This window comes from Pinus tabuliformis, chromosome 1_2 (genome assembly GCF_031772625.1).
Source record: "Pinus tabuliformis cultivar Carrire ecotype Pingquan chromosome 1_2, CPIR1, whole genome shotgun sequence".
In the NCBI taxonomy this organism is placed as follows: Eukaryota; Viridiplantae; Streptophyta; class Pinopsida; order Pinales; family Pinaceae; genus Pinus; species Pinus tabuliformis.
In genome coordinates, this window is record NC_142298.1 from 279,294,317 (window position 1) to 279,310,794 (window position 16,478).

At 38.2% G+C, this 16,478-nt stretch overlaps 1 protein-coding gene across 4 annotated transcripts in view; it reads left to right on the forward strand.

Annotated features, from left to right (window-relative positions):
* Nucleotides 1-16,478, forward strand: part of LOC149205425 (myosin-12-like) — a 35,223-nt gene that overhangs the window by 1,051 nt on the left and 17,694 nt on the right. For 3 of the 4 annotated variants that reach the window (XM_089395065.1, XM_089395066.1, XM_089395068.1), the window contains exons 1-15: nucleotides 2,425-2,559; nucleotides 3,119-3,262; nucleotides 3,472-3,617; nucleotides 3,896-4,052; nucleotides 4,168-4,226; nucleotides 4,364-4,523; nucleotides 4,700-4,849; nucleotides 5,006-5,142; nucleotides 5,261-5,407; nucleotides 5,518-5,619; nucleotides 6,090-6,147; nucleotides 6,297-6,398; nucleotides 6,700-6,737; nucleotides 7,047-7,173; nucleotides 7,269-7,439. In XM_089395065.1, coding sequence (XP_089251191.1) covers nucleotides 2,425-2,559; nucleotides 3,119-3,262; nucleotides 3,472-3,617; nucleotides 3,896-4,052; nucleotides 4,168-4,226; nucleotides 4,364-4,523; nucleotides 4,700-4,849; nucleotides 5,006-5,142; nucleotides 5,261-5,407; nucleotides 5,518-5,619; nucleotides 6,090-6,147; nucleotides 6,297-6,398; nucleotides 6,700-6,737; nucleotides 7,047-7,173; nucleotides 7,269-7,439 — 1,833 coding nt within the window. Of the gene's footprint in view, nucleotides 1-2,424; nucleotides 2,560-3,118; nucleotides 3,263-3,471; nucleotides 3,618-3,895; nucleotides 4,053-4,167; nucleotides 4,227-4,363; nucleotides 4,524-4,699; nucleotides 4,850-5,005; nucleotides 5,143-5,260; nucleotides 5,408-5,517; nucleotides 5,620-6,089; nucleotides 6,148-6,296; nucleotides 6,399-6,699; nucleotides 6,738-7,046; nucleotides 7,174-7,268; nucleotides 7,440-16,478 lie in introns of those variants that run through there. The other variant, XM_089395067.1, reaches the window with a different exon arrangement.

The window sequence follows — 16,478 nt, forward strand, 5'->3', positions numbered from 1 at the left end:
TGACTTATAAAATCGCAAATGAAAAAATTAAATCCTCTCGATCATCAGTATTAAAAAAATCTATGCTAATTTAAACAAAACACAAAAATGAGTTGAGGAAATATGAAAACTAGGTATATCAATTTTGAAATTCGAATCTTAACTAAAAGCATATACTGATCATGAATGGATGTGCGTTTATAGCATAGTTATTACAACACTAATAAACTTGATATCTTTCGGAATAAGTTTTTCAAATTTCCATGAATAATTTAGATTTAAAAATTTGAAAATTTATAAATAACATTTAAAATTCCTAACCTATTTTTCCATTTCAAAATTGTCTTATGTCCGAAACAAGTTCATCCCAAAAAAATTCTCGAAACATATTTCTCCTATCAGCATAATTCAAAAGAAAAAACATCACTTTTCACACAGGTACTGTCCACATAGATAACTATAACATTTATCAACCATTTATAATTGACCATAATATATGTATAATTGAATTATCTGCATCTCCCTCTGTCAAAAACGAACGATTTCATACTCATTTGTCCATTGCTGTTCGAACTGACCTGTCCTGTCCTTCAAACACTGTAGCACACTACGCTTCTATCAGAAAATTTAATTTATACAAATATAATTATTTTTATTGTCTCGTAACTGTCTGTCAATAAAGTACAAGGCGTTTACGTGTTATTATAGAAAAAACCGTACCCATACCACCAAACCACTAAAAACCGCGCTAGATTTACGCTCCGACATTCCCCCGGAACCAGGCTGTCCGAGCTTGGAGAGAAGCCCTGCCCGTGTATCCATACCACATTCCATTATCTATTCGATAATACCGCGACCCCGCGAGTGCGTTTCCAGCGGAGCTGAACAGAACACCATCCCATCAGCATTTTCAACCAATAGTTTCCCGTCAGATGAAGATGGACGCTCAACTTCCAAACGGGTATGAAGTGAACAGGCATGTGCTTCTGAAACTAAGCTCGCCGCTGGAATCTTTATTACAATATCAATTTATCAACATTAAGAAAAAAAAAATATGGAATGTTGGGTGTGAGAATTTCTGGAATAAGAATAATGGGCAGCATCGACTAAGGAACTCCGTTTGCTTATTTTATAGATGCCAATCCAAGCTGCAGTGCATGAATGAACGAATGAAATGTTCTCTAGCATCTCTGTGGTATAATAGATAACCTACGGGGAATCCTAATAATCAGTCCACTGCTGTTGGTACTCAGGCCTGAAATATGGCGGTCATATTCTGTCCCAACCAGTATTTCCAACGCCACTGTATATTTTACATTTCACTCAGGCCTGAAATTTTGCTATCAGATTGTGTCCGAACCAGTATTTCCAATGCCAATTTCAAGAGTCAAACGTAAAATGTACCCATCATGCCAATATTCTGGTAATTTGTCAGTTATAACCAATCTCTAAAAGCCTCTTGGTTTGAGTGGACATTGAAAAGAAAAAAGAGCACTTATAATTAAGGCGCAGAGCTAGCTCATTAGGGTTGCCTTTCTTATATGGAAAATTTCAGGGCTTTCTTTTGTTAAAATGAATTTCATCCAAATTTTATATAATAAAATTATTTTACTTTAAATAAACTTAAAATGTTATAGAAACTATATAAAATTTTCAAAAATTTAAATATTTTGGAAATATTTTACAATAATATTGTCAATATTTTACAATTTAGGAAAATTCACCCATGCTTTTATATTTTAAAATAAATTATCATCCTTACAATTTTCCATCATTAATAATAAACTTACCTGCAGACAATGCTGCTTGGCGAACACAAAACATCTTATTGTGACTGGGGGAAGCAATCAAAATCCAAGCTTTTTATAGATTTATTTTGAGTAAGCATAGAGTCTGGACCCTGCAAAAGTGGCATTTTAATTTTATGTTTATAACTTTATTTAACCTTTGTGCACTGCTTCAATTACAACCTATTAGAGTAAAGCAATCTCCAATATTTGGCTATTAGCAGTTTGCATTCTATTAATCAAACTTAGTAGCATTATTAAATTCTTTATTGCACTCCGTTTAATAACTAGAATTTGAAGTTTGATATCTTAAATAATAAAATGTGTATTATTATATTTGATATCTTAAATGATAAAACGTGCATTTGATGGAGTCCAGCTCCGAATCTTGTTCTTTTGTAAGCGAACTCAAGGACATATGCTATTAAATAAAATTTGCATCCAGAAGATTTGCAAGCTCTCTCAGTCAGCAATTCATTCTTTTAGCTAGTTTGTATTTATCCTTGTCATTACTTACATTCCCTTTGCTATGTATGTATCAAGGCTACACATAATTATTTAATCCAGAATCCTGGATTCTTAACCGATATGTACAAAATTAATGACTTCAAGGGTCTAGGCTATTTTCCTGTTGATTTATTTCCAATAAATTGTCTTAATGCAGACAACTCCAGTGAACATTGTTGTGGGATCCCCGGTGTGGGTAGGAGACCCCGAAGTAGCCTGGATTGATGGAGAGGTTATTGAAATCAACGGGCAGGAAGCCAAAATTCAAACTACAAATGGGAAGACGGTAAGAACATCCTGACACCTCTTACACAGATGACTCACTCAGCAGGTCTGTTCAGATGCGTGCCTTTTCTTACAAATAGGTCTGTTCAGATGGGTGCCTTTTCTTACAAATATTGTTAATGTTTTAGAATGAAGTGATTTTTATATGCCAAGAAGATTTTGGAAAATACTAGATCATTGTGTCACATATTTCTATCCCAAGAAGCAAATTGGCGTAAGAAGCTATGGTGAGCTAGATTATGCTGGTAGAAAGAATGGTTGATCAACTGTCGTTTTTATGTGTCACATACTGGAGTTGTCAGCAGGCAGCAGTGATGGTCAACTCAAGGCTTGTCTGTTTAATTAATTGCAGATTGTTTGTAAGAAAATATGGTGTTTTGTGAAAATATTAATACCAATAAGTTTCTTTACTATTCCCATCAGCCTTGTATAGTTCTGGTGTGATAGAAATTTCAATTGTCCCACTGTATTTCTAGTGCATATCTCTTTTACAGCTTACAAGTATTATGAAAATGATGGAAGGATGATTAGCAATAACAATTGATGTGCTCTCTATTCAGGTGGTGGCTCATTTGTCAGCCATTTATCCAAAAGATGCAGAAGCACCTTCTGCGGGGCTAGACGACATGACGAAACTTGCCTATTTGCATGAGCCAGGGGTTCTACAAAATTTGTATGCTAGATTTAATCTTAATGAAATTTATGTAAGGGGCCTGCTCACTATGATGCTTTGAGATTGTATTTTTAATTCATTTCAAGCAAGTTAAGAAATTGCTGTGCTTCTTTCTAACTAACACGTTTAGTGTTTTGGATACTTTTGAGAAGTACCTTCCTGTTTTACTACAATGGTACTTTAGAACTACGGTACTACCTAAAGCTATTCTGGTCTAATGGAACAACATCTTATTGACAGACATACACAGGGAATATATTGATTGCCGTCAATCCTTTCAGAAGACTTCCACACTTGTATAATACCCATATGATGGAACAATATAAAGGTGCTGCTTTTGGAGAGCTAAGTCCTCATCTTTTTGCAGTGGCAGATGCCTGTTACAGGTACCATCATGGATCTTGTGTTATTTGAATTTGTTCATTTTGCTGGAAACAATCCACCTAGAGAGTATCTTTAATGGATAAATCCTTTGCTTTGCATAAAAGATGAAATGGATTTGACCTATTGGTTAGAGGGTATTATTTCCTATCAGTAATCAATACATGAAAATGATAGCGCGGGTTCTAAAGCTAAATGTGGATGTGCCTGGCAATGGGAAACCTGAGCCTGAACCTCCCTTAGGGAGGCCACTCTTACATAAAGTCTAATTGTTTACATACAGGGCCATGGTCACGGAGGGTAAAAGCCAATCAATCCTAGTCAGCGGAGAAAGTGGAGCAGGAAAAACAGAAACAACAAAAATGCTTATGCGTTACCTTGCATTTATGGGTGGTCGATCAGGAACAGAGGGAAGAACAGTGGAGCAACAAGTCCTGGAAGTAAGAAACAACTGCATTCTTTGTCATACATATGGTTATAGGTAATGCTTCTCCATAGCTTATAGTGTACTTGTTGCTGTATTACTAAAATAATGTGTACTGGTTATGTCTACAGTCAAATCCCGTTCTTGAAGCTTTTGGTAATTCAAAAACCGTCAAAAACAACAATTCCAGGTGACTCATAGAAGCGCAACTATGATTTATTTTGTAACTAGCCAATTGAACTAAGCTCAACAAAATGGATTTCGGAATGGCAGTGAAACATATGGTGCTTGTATATCTCATCTGATAGAAAAGCATCTGTGATGCAGTCGTTTTGGCAAATTTGTTGAACTCCAGTTCGACAAAAATGGAAAGATATCAGGAGCTGCTGTGAGGACGTACCTTCTAGAAAGGTCTCGTGTTTGTCAGGTCTCTGATCCAGAGAGAAATTATCATTGTTTCTACATGCTTTGTGCTGCACCACCAGAGGTACATCCATTCATTATGCATAACAAATGTCAAGGGGAATTTTACAAAATTGATGAAGCTTATTTTAATGCACTATTTGCTTTCTGAATTGGTAGATAATAATCTGCAAGACTTTCACGCCAAGAATCTCAGATTCATGAATCTTACCAATGTGGTTCCTTATTTTAATTTTTCAGGATGTTGCTAAATACAAGTTGGGAGATCCTAGTACATTTCATTATCTTAACCAGACTAACTGCTATAAAGTGAGTACTATAGATGATGCTAGAGAGTATCTCGAGACAAGAAATGCCATGGATGTGGTTGGAATTAGTCCAGAAGAACAGGTATTCTTTGCAAATGTAGTCATTTGTATCTTATGAAAATTTATGTGCACAACAATAGTAGTCTGTTCATAAATGCAATTGATAATATGCAGCAGCATAATCATGCCATGTATTCAAATATATAGAAAGTGACGATTTGAATGATTGGATCTGCAGGAAGCGATATTTCGAGTAGTAGCAGCTATTCTCCATCTCGGTAATGTTGAGTTTGTCAAAGGGAAGGAACCAGACTCTTCTCAACTAAAAGATGATAAATCTATTTTCCATCTTCAAACAGCGGCTGAACTTCTCATGTAAGCTACAAATGTATCACACATACAAAATAATTTATTGTTTCTCATGTTTATATGTTCTTTATAGGTGAACTGGATCACTTTGTTATAACTTAAAACACATTAAATTCTATCTCAGGTGTGATGTCAAGGGCCTTGAAGACTCTCTTTGTAAACGTGTTATTGTCACACGTGATGGAAACATAATAAAATTGCTTGATCCTGTTGCTGCAACTCTCAATCGAGATGCTTTGGCAAAAACGATATACTCACGATTATTTGATTGGTAAAAAATAGTTGCAAAAGTCTAAACTAGAATAATTTGTGCATTTCATTAGCAAATCAAGTGTTGCTTTAGTTTCTATGCTAAAATCTCCTAATCCATAATATTTACAGGCTGGTAGATAAAATCAATATTTCAATTGGTCAGGATCCCAATTCAGCATATTTGATTGGAGTTCTTGATATTTATGGATTTGAATGTTTCAAGGTCAACAGGTATATTTCCATCATTTGCAACTTGTAGGAGTAATTTTAACAAATGTTAAAGGCTATTTGACTCAAGTACATTGTTTGAAGATTTGAGAGAACAGTAGATAGCTTTCTGAAGGTATAAAGGAGTTCTTAAATATTGATCCAAAGCTATGTCTCTTGAGTCTTAAAATGGATATTTGTTGTTTCTCATAAATGAAAAAAAATACTGGGCAGTGTACATGGAAAGTGTCATATATTTTTCCTTACCTGCTTGGTGCCTGAATATCAGTTTACAACCATACAAACTTCAGTGTTTATTTGCAAATATAATCAATGTTCTCATCGATATTTGCAAATTATTTTGGGAAAAGATCCATTTGGGGGAAAAGATCCTGTTAATTAAATTATAAAATGCAAAAAGATTGAAATTGCAATTCTTGACGTCAGCATTCCTTATGATGTATTTTCTCATATTGTTCTTTCTTTCATGGCAGTTTTGAGCAAATGTGTATTAATCTTACAAATGAGAAGCTACAGCAGCATTTCAATCAGGTTTTGAAACACTCTTAGATGCTTGAGATATGTTGGGAATGAATCTGCTTTCTTTTTTCTTCTGTCCACATTTATAGTTGACACTCTCCAACCCCCTACAGTTCAATGATGTTTTATTTCTGTTGGCACAATCGGTACATGTGATGCAGCATGTCTTTAAGATGGAACAGGAAGAATATATAAGGGAAGGTATCAATTGGAGTAACATAGACTTTGTGGATAATCAAGACGTGCTGGATCTTATAGAGAAGGTTTCCATTGTTTCTCCTTTATGTTATATTCTTTGTCGTTATGCTAAAATTGAATTTGCCAAAATCAATTTGCCTTTATAAATGCTCTGCATTAGAAGAGGCAACACAGAGTTTATATATTGACCATGACAGTGGGTCCTTGAGATACACAGTCAAGGATATTGTTCTTTTATAGTGCAACAAGGAAATTTGGGTGTACCTTCTGATCTTCTTTCAACATTTTATTATATATTCTTTGAAAATTGAAGTGGATATCTGCCATGATTGACTTAATAACAAGGAGCTGTGCATGGTTTTGCAGAAACCTGGAGGAATTATTGCACTTCTGGATGAAGCTTGGTATGATTGTATTATCTGTCTTTAATCTTCTGATCTCACTTAAGCGGAATTTATTTCATTAATGCTTTGATACAATTGCCACCACTTATTTAGTTATTTGGAATTGATGTTAATTGGTGAAGTCAATTCAACTGTCATATATATGTCAAGATGAAGCATTCCATAGAAGCGGCCTTATTATTGCAATTATACTAGTCATCTTGAATGTGGTATAAATAAGATATGCGGTAGTTCACTCAATTGAGAAATTGATTTCAGAGGCAAAAGGTTATAATGCCCCTAAATTGTCTGTATTGCTTGATTGTGCAGTATGTTTCCAAAATCAACACATGAAACATTCGCTCAAAAGATGTACCAAACCTACAAAAACCACAAACGTTTCTCCAAGCCAAAACTGGCTCGTACTGAATTCACAATCAATCACTATGCTGGTGATGTAAGGGTTTGCTCTTTTTGGCCAAGTTATATGACTTAAGCAGTGCTTTTAGGATTGTGTAAATGCTCTTACTTTGAATTTTATCTGCTGTGTAGGTTACTTATCTGGCAGATCTGTTCCTTGAGAAGAACAAGGACTTTGTTGTTCCAGAGCATCAAGCTCTGTTGAATGCTTCACCATGTCCCTTTGTTGCATCGCTTTTTCCTCCTTTGCCAGAGGAATCTTCAAAATCATCCAAATTCTCCTCTATCGGCACGCGTTTTAAGGTAATGGCATGATGACCTGTGTTTTTTTTTTCTTTCGAAAAGTAGACATCTAATATTACACCAAAAATTTAAAATAGTAAAATTGCATCAGCATCCAGGATGACACCCTCTCTCAAAGCAAGTGAGAAGTGCCAACATGTCTGTTTGCACCAATCTCTAGAAAAAAAGAGATCTTTCCTATAATGTTTCATCCTAGCTAAAATTTGTGCAGCTGAATCCAGATCAAAAGTGGCCCTGCATCTTTTTCACCACAGAAATTCCTGTCAGCCTTATAGTGTTCAAAATCCTTCTATCATGTCTGTTCGTCGATCTCTGCTTTCCAAATAAGAGGCCCAACAAAAAGAGTTCCATATTCTGAAAAGTCCGTCATCATAGACTACAGAGCCCTTATCACTCTACATCCCCCAAAGACATGTCTAACTGTTTCCTCCTCCAGACATATTGCACTACAGCCATTAGTTAGTCCAGTCCTAAGAAAAGGGGCCCTGGCCCTTAGCTGCTAGACCTTGTTTAGTTACCATCTGTCCTGAATTTCAGGATTTGAAAGACATTGTTGCTTTCTCTTTTGCATGACACTACTAGAATGGGAGAGCACATTGCTGGACAAGAGCCCCTATCCTGCCAACCTCCTCACCTGAACAAGACACCATTAAATCACATACAACACCTTTTTTCTGCCTACATTTAGACATTGCTGGACAAGAGCCCCTATCCCGCCAACGTGCTTGCTTGAAGAAGACACCATTAAACTTCTTATTTAACAATCTATTTCTGCCTTTCAGTACCAACTCTCCATGGATGCAAAAAGAAAACGTTGTAACTTTAACTCAGTCTGTCTCAAACCCTCTTGCTTAGTAAGGGTGAAAAATCTCAGCCATTTCTCATTTTATGCAGCATCCCTACATAGTTAACTCTGACCACGACCTGCCCAAGCCCTATCTTAAAAGAGTGTCACACGAAGAGGGACCATCTACTCGTGCGAGGAGAATGGATGAATAAGTGATGAAAGAACCTTTGCATAAGGTCCAAAGGTTAAATTTATAGACAAAATAATTCTACATGAAAGGTGATGATCCGTCATCTTTTCTCAAAGACATTTCACAGTCAAGCCAGGTGTATGATGAGCAACACATGCTCCTATTCTCTTTTTCCCCTTTCCATTTTCAGTTTTCAAGTAACAGACCCTCCTTGTTTTGTTCTACGTAGCCATTCTCATGTTCATTTTATATTATTTTTTCTGTTTAGTTATTACATCATGCTTAGTGCATACAACTTTATGCCTCAACTTAGTAAAAGGATTAAAAGTATAAGCAACTAATAATTTAGTAGCAGGGCCTTGGTCTTGGGCTTCCAATTAGGATTTCACATGGTCTAATATACTTGCCACATATACACAATATATACAATGATGATGTACCCTTGACTTAGCACCCATGCAAAACATCTCAAGGTATCTATGAGTTGACACCTAGAGAAAACATTCCAGGGTACCCTTGACTTAAAATCCAAGCAAAATAAGTTGATGCATGAAATACAAAATATACACATCATATATAAATAATGATATGTGTCCAAAGAGATTTATCAAAACCAGGTACTGCATTCTCCTTCCCCTTGGAATAGCAACAGCCTTATTGTGGTCTTCATGGCTCAAAGTTCAAACAAAACTGGATACTATTCTCCTATGGAATCCTCAAATTCACAAGTCACCTCATTCAATCTCTAATGTTCCCGTTGGACGCTGCCCTATATATGTGCTCATTTCTAAAGCAATGTCACCTTCATGTTGAGGATGAATGAAGGTCTAGTTCGAAACACTCCATTTGGTGCCACCTGAATTATAGTCCAATTGATCATGTAATTAAAACAAAAAACATACTTCTTAACTAAATAACTGTGAAAGACAGTATGAGCTCTAATGTTATTAGGCAATACTAATCTATATGCAACTGAGCCTATCTTCTCAAGAATTTTAAATGGAACAAAAAAATCTCAGAGCTAGCTTGGCAAGATTCCCCAATCTCAATGAACTCTTCTTAGGTTTCACCCTAAAAATTACATGATCACCAATTCCGAATGCCTTGTGATTTCTACTCAAATCTGCCTAGCTTTTTTCCTTATCTCGGGCTTCCTTCAAATTTTGCTTATTTCAGGAAACATGTTTTTCCATCTTCTTGAGTAACTCTGGCCTGAGTGCGATTCTCTCCACTAGATTATCTCAATGCACTTGAGCATTTCATTTTCTTCCATACAAAGCTTCAAATGGATGCATCCTCAATTATGCACGATCTTATTGTTCTATGCAAATTCCAACGAGTGCAGATAGCATTCCCACATGGATGACTTGTCCATCACATACATTTGTGGAATGTCCTCAATAACATAAATAACCCTTTCACTCTGCTCCTCTGTTGGAGATGATAGGATGTGCTGAAATTTAGTTACATTCCGATGTTTGGAACAAATCTTTGTAAAATTTTGAGCTGAACTTCATGTTTCTATGTGACATGATTACTTTTGGCTTGCCATGCAATGTTACTATCTCTCACATAAATTTCGCTACCATCTCAAGAACTTTATGGGTAGAGTACACAAACGAAATGTTCTTTCTTCATCAGCTTAAGCCCGAGAACCATGATGGAATCATGTTGCTTCATAGTTCTGGGTAATCCTGTGATAAAGTCCATGGTGACCACATCTCATTTCCTCCGAAATTAGCAAACACTGCAACAAACTCTTATTCTCTGACACTCCAGGAACTTGGATACATACTCTTATATGTCGTTTTTCATACTTGGCCAAGAATATTGTTTCTCACAACAGCACTAATTTTCTGATAACCTATATGCCCAACATCTGAAACATTGTGCATTTTATCTTGTTATTGGCTTCCTCAGTTCTATGGAATTGGAAACAAATTAACTATTTTTGCATAACATAGGTTCATTTTCAGCAATGCAATATCCCTCCTAGCGATGCACTTTTTCCTTTCCTTTATGCAACTCCTTCACTTGAAGGTGGTACTCATTGGTCACAAGAGTTTCCAGCACTCTTTGTCTCACATCAGATTCAAAGATGTTAATGGAAAGTAAATGCATCCTTCTGTTGAGTGCATCTACATCATTTTTCTCCTTTCCTTACTGTGCTTGATCTCAAAACCATATTCACAAACGAATTTGATTTGCTCGCCTTTACTTGATTTTCCACGTAGCTTATGCTTACATTTACTGATTTTCCACATAGCTAATGCTCTCTTGGCATACTCATACTTGATTTGCCACATAGCTTATGCTCTCTTGGAACTTGTAATACAACTCACAAGTGTTCTGCATGCTCTTCTTCTAATTTGGAATAAATTGAAAAACCATCTAGATAGACAAGTAATTGTCAAAGTTTTTGCTAAACACATTGTTTATCATGCACGTTAAAATAGCTGGTGCATCAGTCAACCCAAACGACACTTCTACAAACGCATAATGGTCATAATGAGTTTTGAACATTGTCTTGAATATGTCTTTATCTTTAATTCATACCAGATTTAAATCTAGTTTGGACAAGATTTTTGTACCTGTCATTTGGTCAAACAAGTTGTTGACCCTTGGAAATAGATACTTGCTTATTTATCATGGTTCCACTTAACTGTTTTTAATCAATACATAGTCTCAAAGTTTTGTCCTTTTTCACAAAAACTCCTGCTCCCTACAAAGAAACTCTTGGCCTCACATAGCCTTTGTAATTCTTGCATTTGCATTTTTAGCTCTAGTAGTTTTGGCATGCTCATTTGATACACAACCTTAGATGCTGGCTCAGCTCCTAGAACTAGAATCCACGGATAACATCACTTTTCTCTTAGGAGGAAGTCTGGGGAATTCCTGTAAAACAAGAAAAACTTCCATCCGAGGCCCTTTATCCTCAGACTTTATCACGTGTTGCAAATATTCGACAGCCTTTTCTTGAAACACTTCTTCATCTACAAAGCTGAAATCTACCTTATAGATATAGGCCTCAGGATGCTTTGCACCATTCTCACTTTCCTCTTGAGATTAAAATAACCATACTTCTTGTTGTAGCAATCGATTTTGTCTCAGCGAAGCTCTAACCAATCCATCTCAGTAAATATATTCATGATAATCCCAGGGAAGACACGTGTAAATCTGCATAAGTGAAGACTTTGTTCATGTCCAAAGGACAACTCTTCACTACCATGACTTCTTGTGCTTAACTCTTTTAAGACAACTTTAAATCAATTTAGTGGTAATGTAGCTATGGCCAGCCCCAGGGTCAATTAAAATAGAAACACATTGGTTTGTAATCTTACCTTGGATCTCAATCATCGTGGATTGGTGATCCGACTGTCAGCACTCTAGCACTGTATAAATCCCAGGTTCTTGTGTCACATCACCCATTGTAGCTGGTCTTTGTAAATTACTGAATGCTCTGGCATTTCCTTGCCATCTTGAGCAATCTTTCATAGTGACCTTGTCTACCCACAAAGCATTGCAAGCTCTGCCAAATTCATTGAATTTCATCCAGTTGTCTCAGTAGTGTGTGTTATTGAGATGGCTAATCTTCTTGTGAAACATTCTGATTTTGTTGGAAGAAAGGAAGCTTATATCCCTGTTGCTTGTTTTCTTTCTTCTCCTTCTTCCTATCCTTTCACTTCCAAAATTCTTGCTTATCCTTCATTTGGTCTTCATTAAACCTCGCTTTCCTCTCAACTACTTCCAATGTCTTTGGCAACATGATTTGGATCTGACTTTCAATTGGAATCTACAATCCACTTAGAAAGCGGTTCAGTTTCAACTGCTCATCGTTAATGTAAGTTACATAATTCAGAAGTTCTTATGAACTTAGCTTCATACTCATCTATGGTCATAGATCTGTACTTGAGGTCATGAAACTTATTGAACTTCTTCTCATAGTAGAGCAGAAAGATATTTTTGCTCTAAATATTTCTTAAATTGCTTCCAAGTGGTTCTCTTCTCTCTTATTATGTTCACCTGTTGGTGATGCTCAAACCAAAATGATGCTTTGCCTATCAAATTATAGATAGGCAATCCTGCCTTGTGATTTTCTAAATAATCACAAAGCTGGAAATAGTCCAACATTACCAGCATCCAGGCCTTTGCTTCCTGACTGTTTTTATCTCTGTCAAAAGTAGTTGGTTTGATCTGTTGTAAGATTCCAAACAGCTAAATAATCAATAGATTTGGAACATTTCAGTGTTCTAATTGAAAACCGAAGAAGTGAAACACAGAACACAAGGGATCTGAAAAAGATGCAGCCCTTGTTTATATTATTATCTGAAAGTAATACATGTCAGAATGCTCAACCATGAAATTCCCTTGCCAGATGGCATGCATGGCTACTCAACAAGACTACACTAAAACACTGTAGCACAATTGTGGACCCTGAATGGATTCACTAGACAAATTCACCGTGGGGTTTTTGTCCTAGGATCAAAGTGGATCTGGCCATGCCAAGTTTTCAACAAACACAATAAGATAGACAACTTAGGATGATCCCAATGCCTAGCTCCTATCCCCTTTTATAGGCTTGATGGACTCTATAGAAACCTTATTTTATTATTTTCTCTCGAAAAATGAAGGCAAATACCATGGGCAGATTTCGTCCATTTTGACCATATCAAGAAAAGGGAATATTACAAATCCTTCCGTCCAAAGATTGCTTGTCCTCAAGCAATCCACTTCTATCCACAACAAAAGCATTTGTACATTGATACCATGATCCCATACAAACCAGTGTGTTATCCCATGCCTCCATGCTAAATGATCCTGAATGGATCCTTCGATACCTGGATCCCAAACAATCCTCCGACCAATCCTGCCCTCAATAGATCCACCTGGATCCCAATGCCACCTAAGTCCTGGGACCTGTGGGTTATGATACTGCCTCAACCCTCCATCATTGCCTGTGCCTAAGGGCCCATGTTGTGATATGCCCTTGGCTAAGAGTGTCCTCCTTAGAATCATCCCATCAATAGAGTACCAACTCATAATCTCTCGCCAATCCATGCCATGGGAAGGATGAATACCTGCACATGGAACAAATCTACTATGTTGATGCTGCTTGATGCCCCACTCATGTTGCTCCACTTGGTCACTCAACATGATCCATTTGGAGAACTCTGCCCTGCTCTCCCCAATGTATAAAGGTGGGTTGGTAGTGCTGCAAGCCTTATCTATGTACTCTTGTAGAGGGTTGCTTTGGAACTCCCAACTGTACTCCTCTTGCTGCCTTGTGAGGGACTTAAGTTGTTCCTCAACACTAGACAACTTGGCTGTTGATTCGGCACATACCCTTATGAGCTCCTCAATTTTCCTATTCTCCTGTAAGACAGTGTCTCAGACTGTCCAGACTCTGCTTCAACATCATAAGATCTATCTTGAAATTCTTGATTTTTTCCCGAAAGGCCGGTTGCTCAAATTGGATTGGCTTAAGTTCTTCGCTGACGCTCAGGGATAAAGGTCCCGAAGGGGCTTGCGCTTCCTAGTGCAAGGAAGGGGACTTAGTTTCAAATGAAAAGAATGGAGACTTTCACTTGGCTTTCACTCTCTATGGCCTTAGTAGGGCATGGGACTAATGGTAGTTCTTAGTGCATGTGGGGACTACAGCTACTCTACAGACTACAGCTAATAGTATTGAGTGCCAGCAGTGATCCAATGGAATAATCCGCAGGTGATCCAATGGGAGGAATAAGCAATGGGAATCCATGGGAGCTCTAATGGGAATAAGCCAATGGGAATCCATGGAAGCTCTAATCCGCTATAATCCAATGGTAGGGCCTAATCACAGGGGGCTACTCAATGGGGGGGATACTCGATGCTGTCGATCCTAGAGTTGATGCACTTGATGCTGGTAGTCTTAGTCCAGGCCACGTGGAGATGCCAAGAGTTTATCCCAGTGATTTAGAGGTTTCTTTCTCGCCTACCAAGTTTGGCGAAGGCACTAAGTTTGCTTCGAACAGATATTAGAAAACCGCCTCATTCACCTTGCCCGATGCGGACAAGCGACTACGTTGATGGCGGCCCCCTTGTCGAGAGTTCGGTTCCTCACCCATATGAATCGGTGAGTCCCTACCGGGCCTCTCCTACTGTCGAGAGTTCGGCTGGCTCACCCTCACCCTTTTTTTTCATTAATGAAATTGCTCCCTTTGAGGGGACAAGAATGAAATGGATTTTCTCTTCAATGAAATAGGCTCTTTCAATTTGTTTATCTATGAGAACCCGGATGCCCTTTAGCCACTAGTTAATGCTTTTAGTCGATGCACTCGAGGTGTTGATGCAGTTGATCCCGCTACTCGATCCCGCTACCCAATGCACTCGACCCAGGATTCTTTGCCTGTCGATCATAGTCGATAGCTAGTGGTAATTGACAGCCTATTGATAGCTGATCCTTTGAAGCCGGTAATGACTGGGCTGGGATTTCTTTTCTCGCTTGATAAGACGTGTTAATAGAGTGGGGTTACGCCCAGCTAGTGGGTGGGGCAAGGAGAATATGTCCTGTTTACAACGATATGCATTTTATAGATGTGATGATGGGCGGCACTTATTTCACTTTGACTTACTTTTTTCTCATCTCCGATGGCGGCCCCCTTGTCGAGAGTTCGCTTGCTCACCCCCACCCAATAACGCGGAGGTTTGAAATATTGAGCAACGAATGAATGCATAATGACATATATAATGATATATATCTATTTGTATACGATATTCGATCGATAGAGCGTGAATGCATATATTATATATGTAATTACGCTTTCTCGAATCCAATCACCGTACTTCTCTGAATGAGAAGTCAAACTTCCCTAACCTCCGCCAAGGTAAAATGGCCAATCTCGTAGGATGCGTAAGCATGCTCGACTGTTAAGGATGCGTAAACAGGCTCGACTGTTAAGGAGAGGATGCCCCCGGCAGGGCTCGACCACCAGGCCGCCATCATGCCCCCGGCAGGGTGAGGGATTTATCGCTCATCCATCATATGGATGAGGGTGAGCCTGTCGAACTCTCGACCTATGGGAGAGGTAACGAACGCTCGACTAAAAGGCCGCCATCGCTTAATCTTTGCCCATACAACTTGAGTACCCTTCAACTACTTGTCCTTTGGCGGAGGTTTGAAATATTGAGCAACGAATGAATGCATAATTACATATATAATAGCAGCATTGTCGGAGGTACGTTATAATAAATATGGGCAGCCAGCAGGTAGGGAGAGCATCGCGAGCAAGCGAGCGCTGAAGCAGAGGCCGAAGCCAGAGAAATGATAGGAGAAGGAAGGAGAATGAAGATGAAGCCGAGGCCAAGGTTGCAGCTTCCCCCTCGTATGTAAGGGAGAGTTCGATCTGGGGCAAGCAGTAATTGCGTAAGTAATAGCAACCAATCCCGCCCGGTTTGATTATCCCAGCATCCGTCCGTGTTTGTAAAGCCCGCTCTAGCAATAGAAACCCCGCCGTAAAGCTAATTGTCTTCTCCAGTTCGCGAGAGGGATCCGGTTCTAAATTGAGAAGATCCATCCGTGTATCAATCGAGATCCGGGTATAAATAGATCATATCCCAGGCAGGTATCGAGAGATAGACGTACTGGTGCCCTTATGAGTGTCTCTATATTTGTCTGCATCGGATGCTCAACTATCAAAGCTCCAACATGAACCTTTGACCAACTCTCTAGAAATGGCTCATCCTGCATACTATATTTGTCATGCTACCCCTCATGATCATGCTCATCATGTTAGTATACTACTACTGGCTCCTCACTCAAGCCTACCTAGCCTCCTACATCTGTGAAGACAATCTCTCCAGTTGTCGAACATAGATGCATTGGTGGACTACTATCTATACTTGACTGCGCACATTCTTTATGGACATTCTCCTGGAGACCTATGGACTCAGTTGTATAGGAGTCTACATCATCAACACAATTAGGTGGAATTTCCTCATGCACTTCTGAATGCTTGTCATTCTACGAGTATCCCTGAATAATATCACGCTGTTGCTCATTATCCTGAAAATCAATAGACCCAAC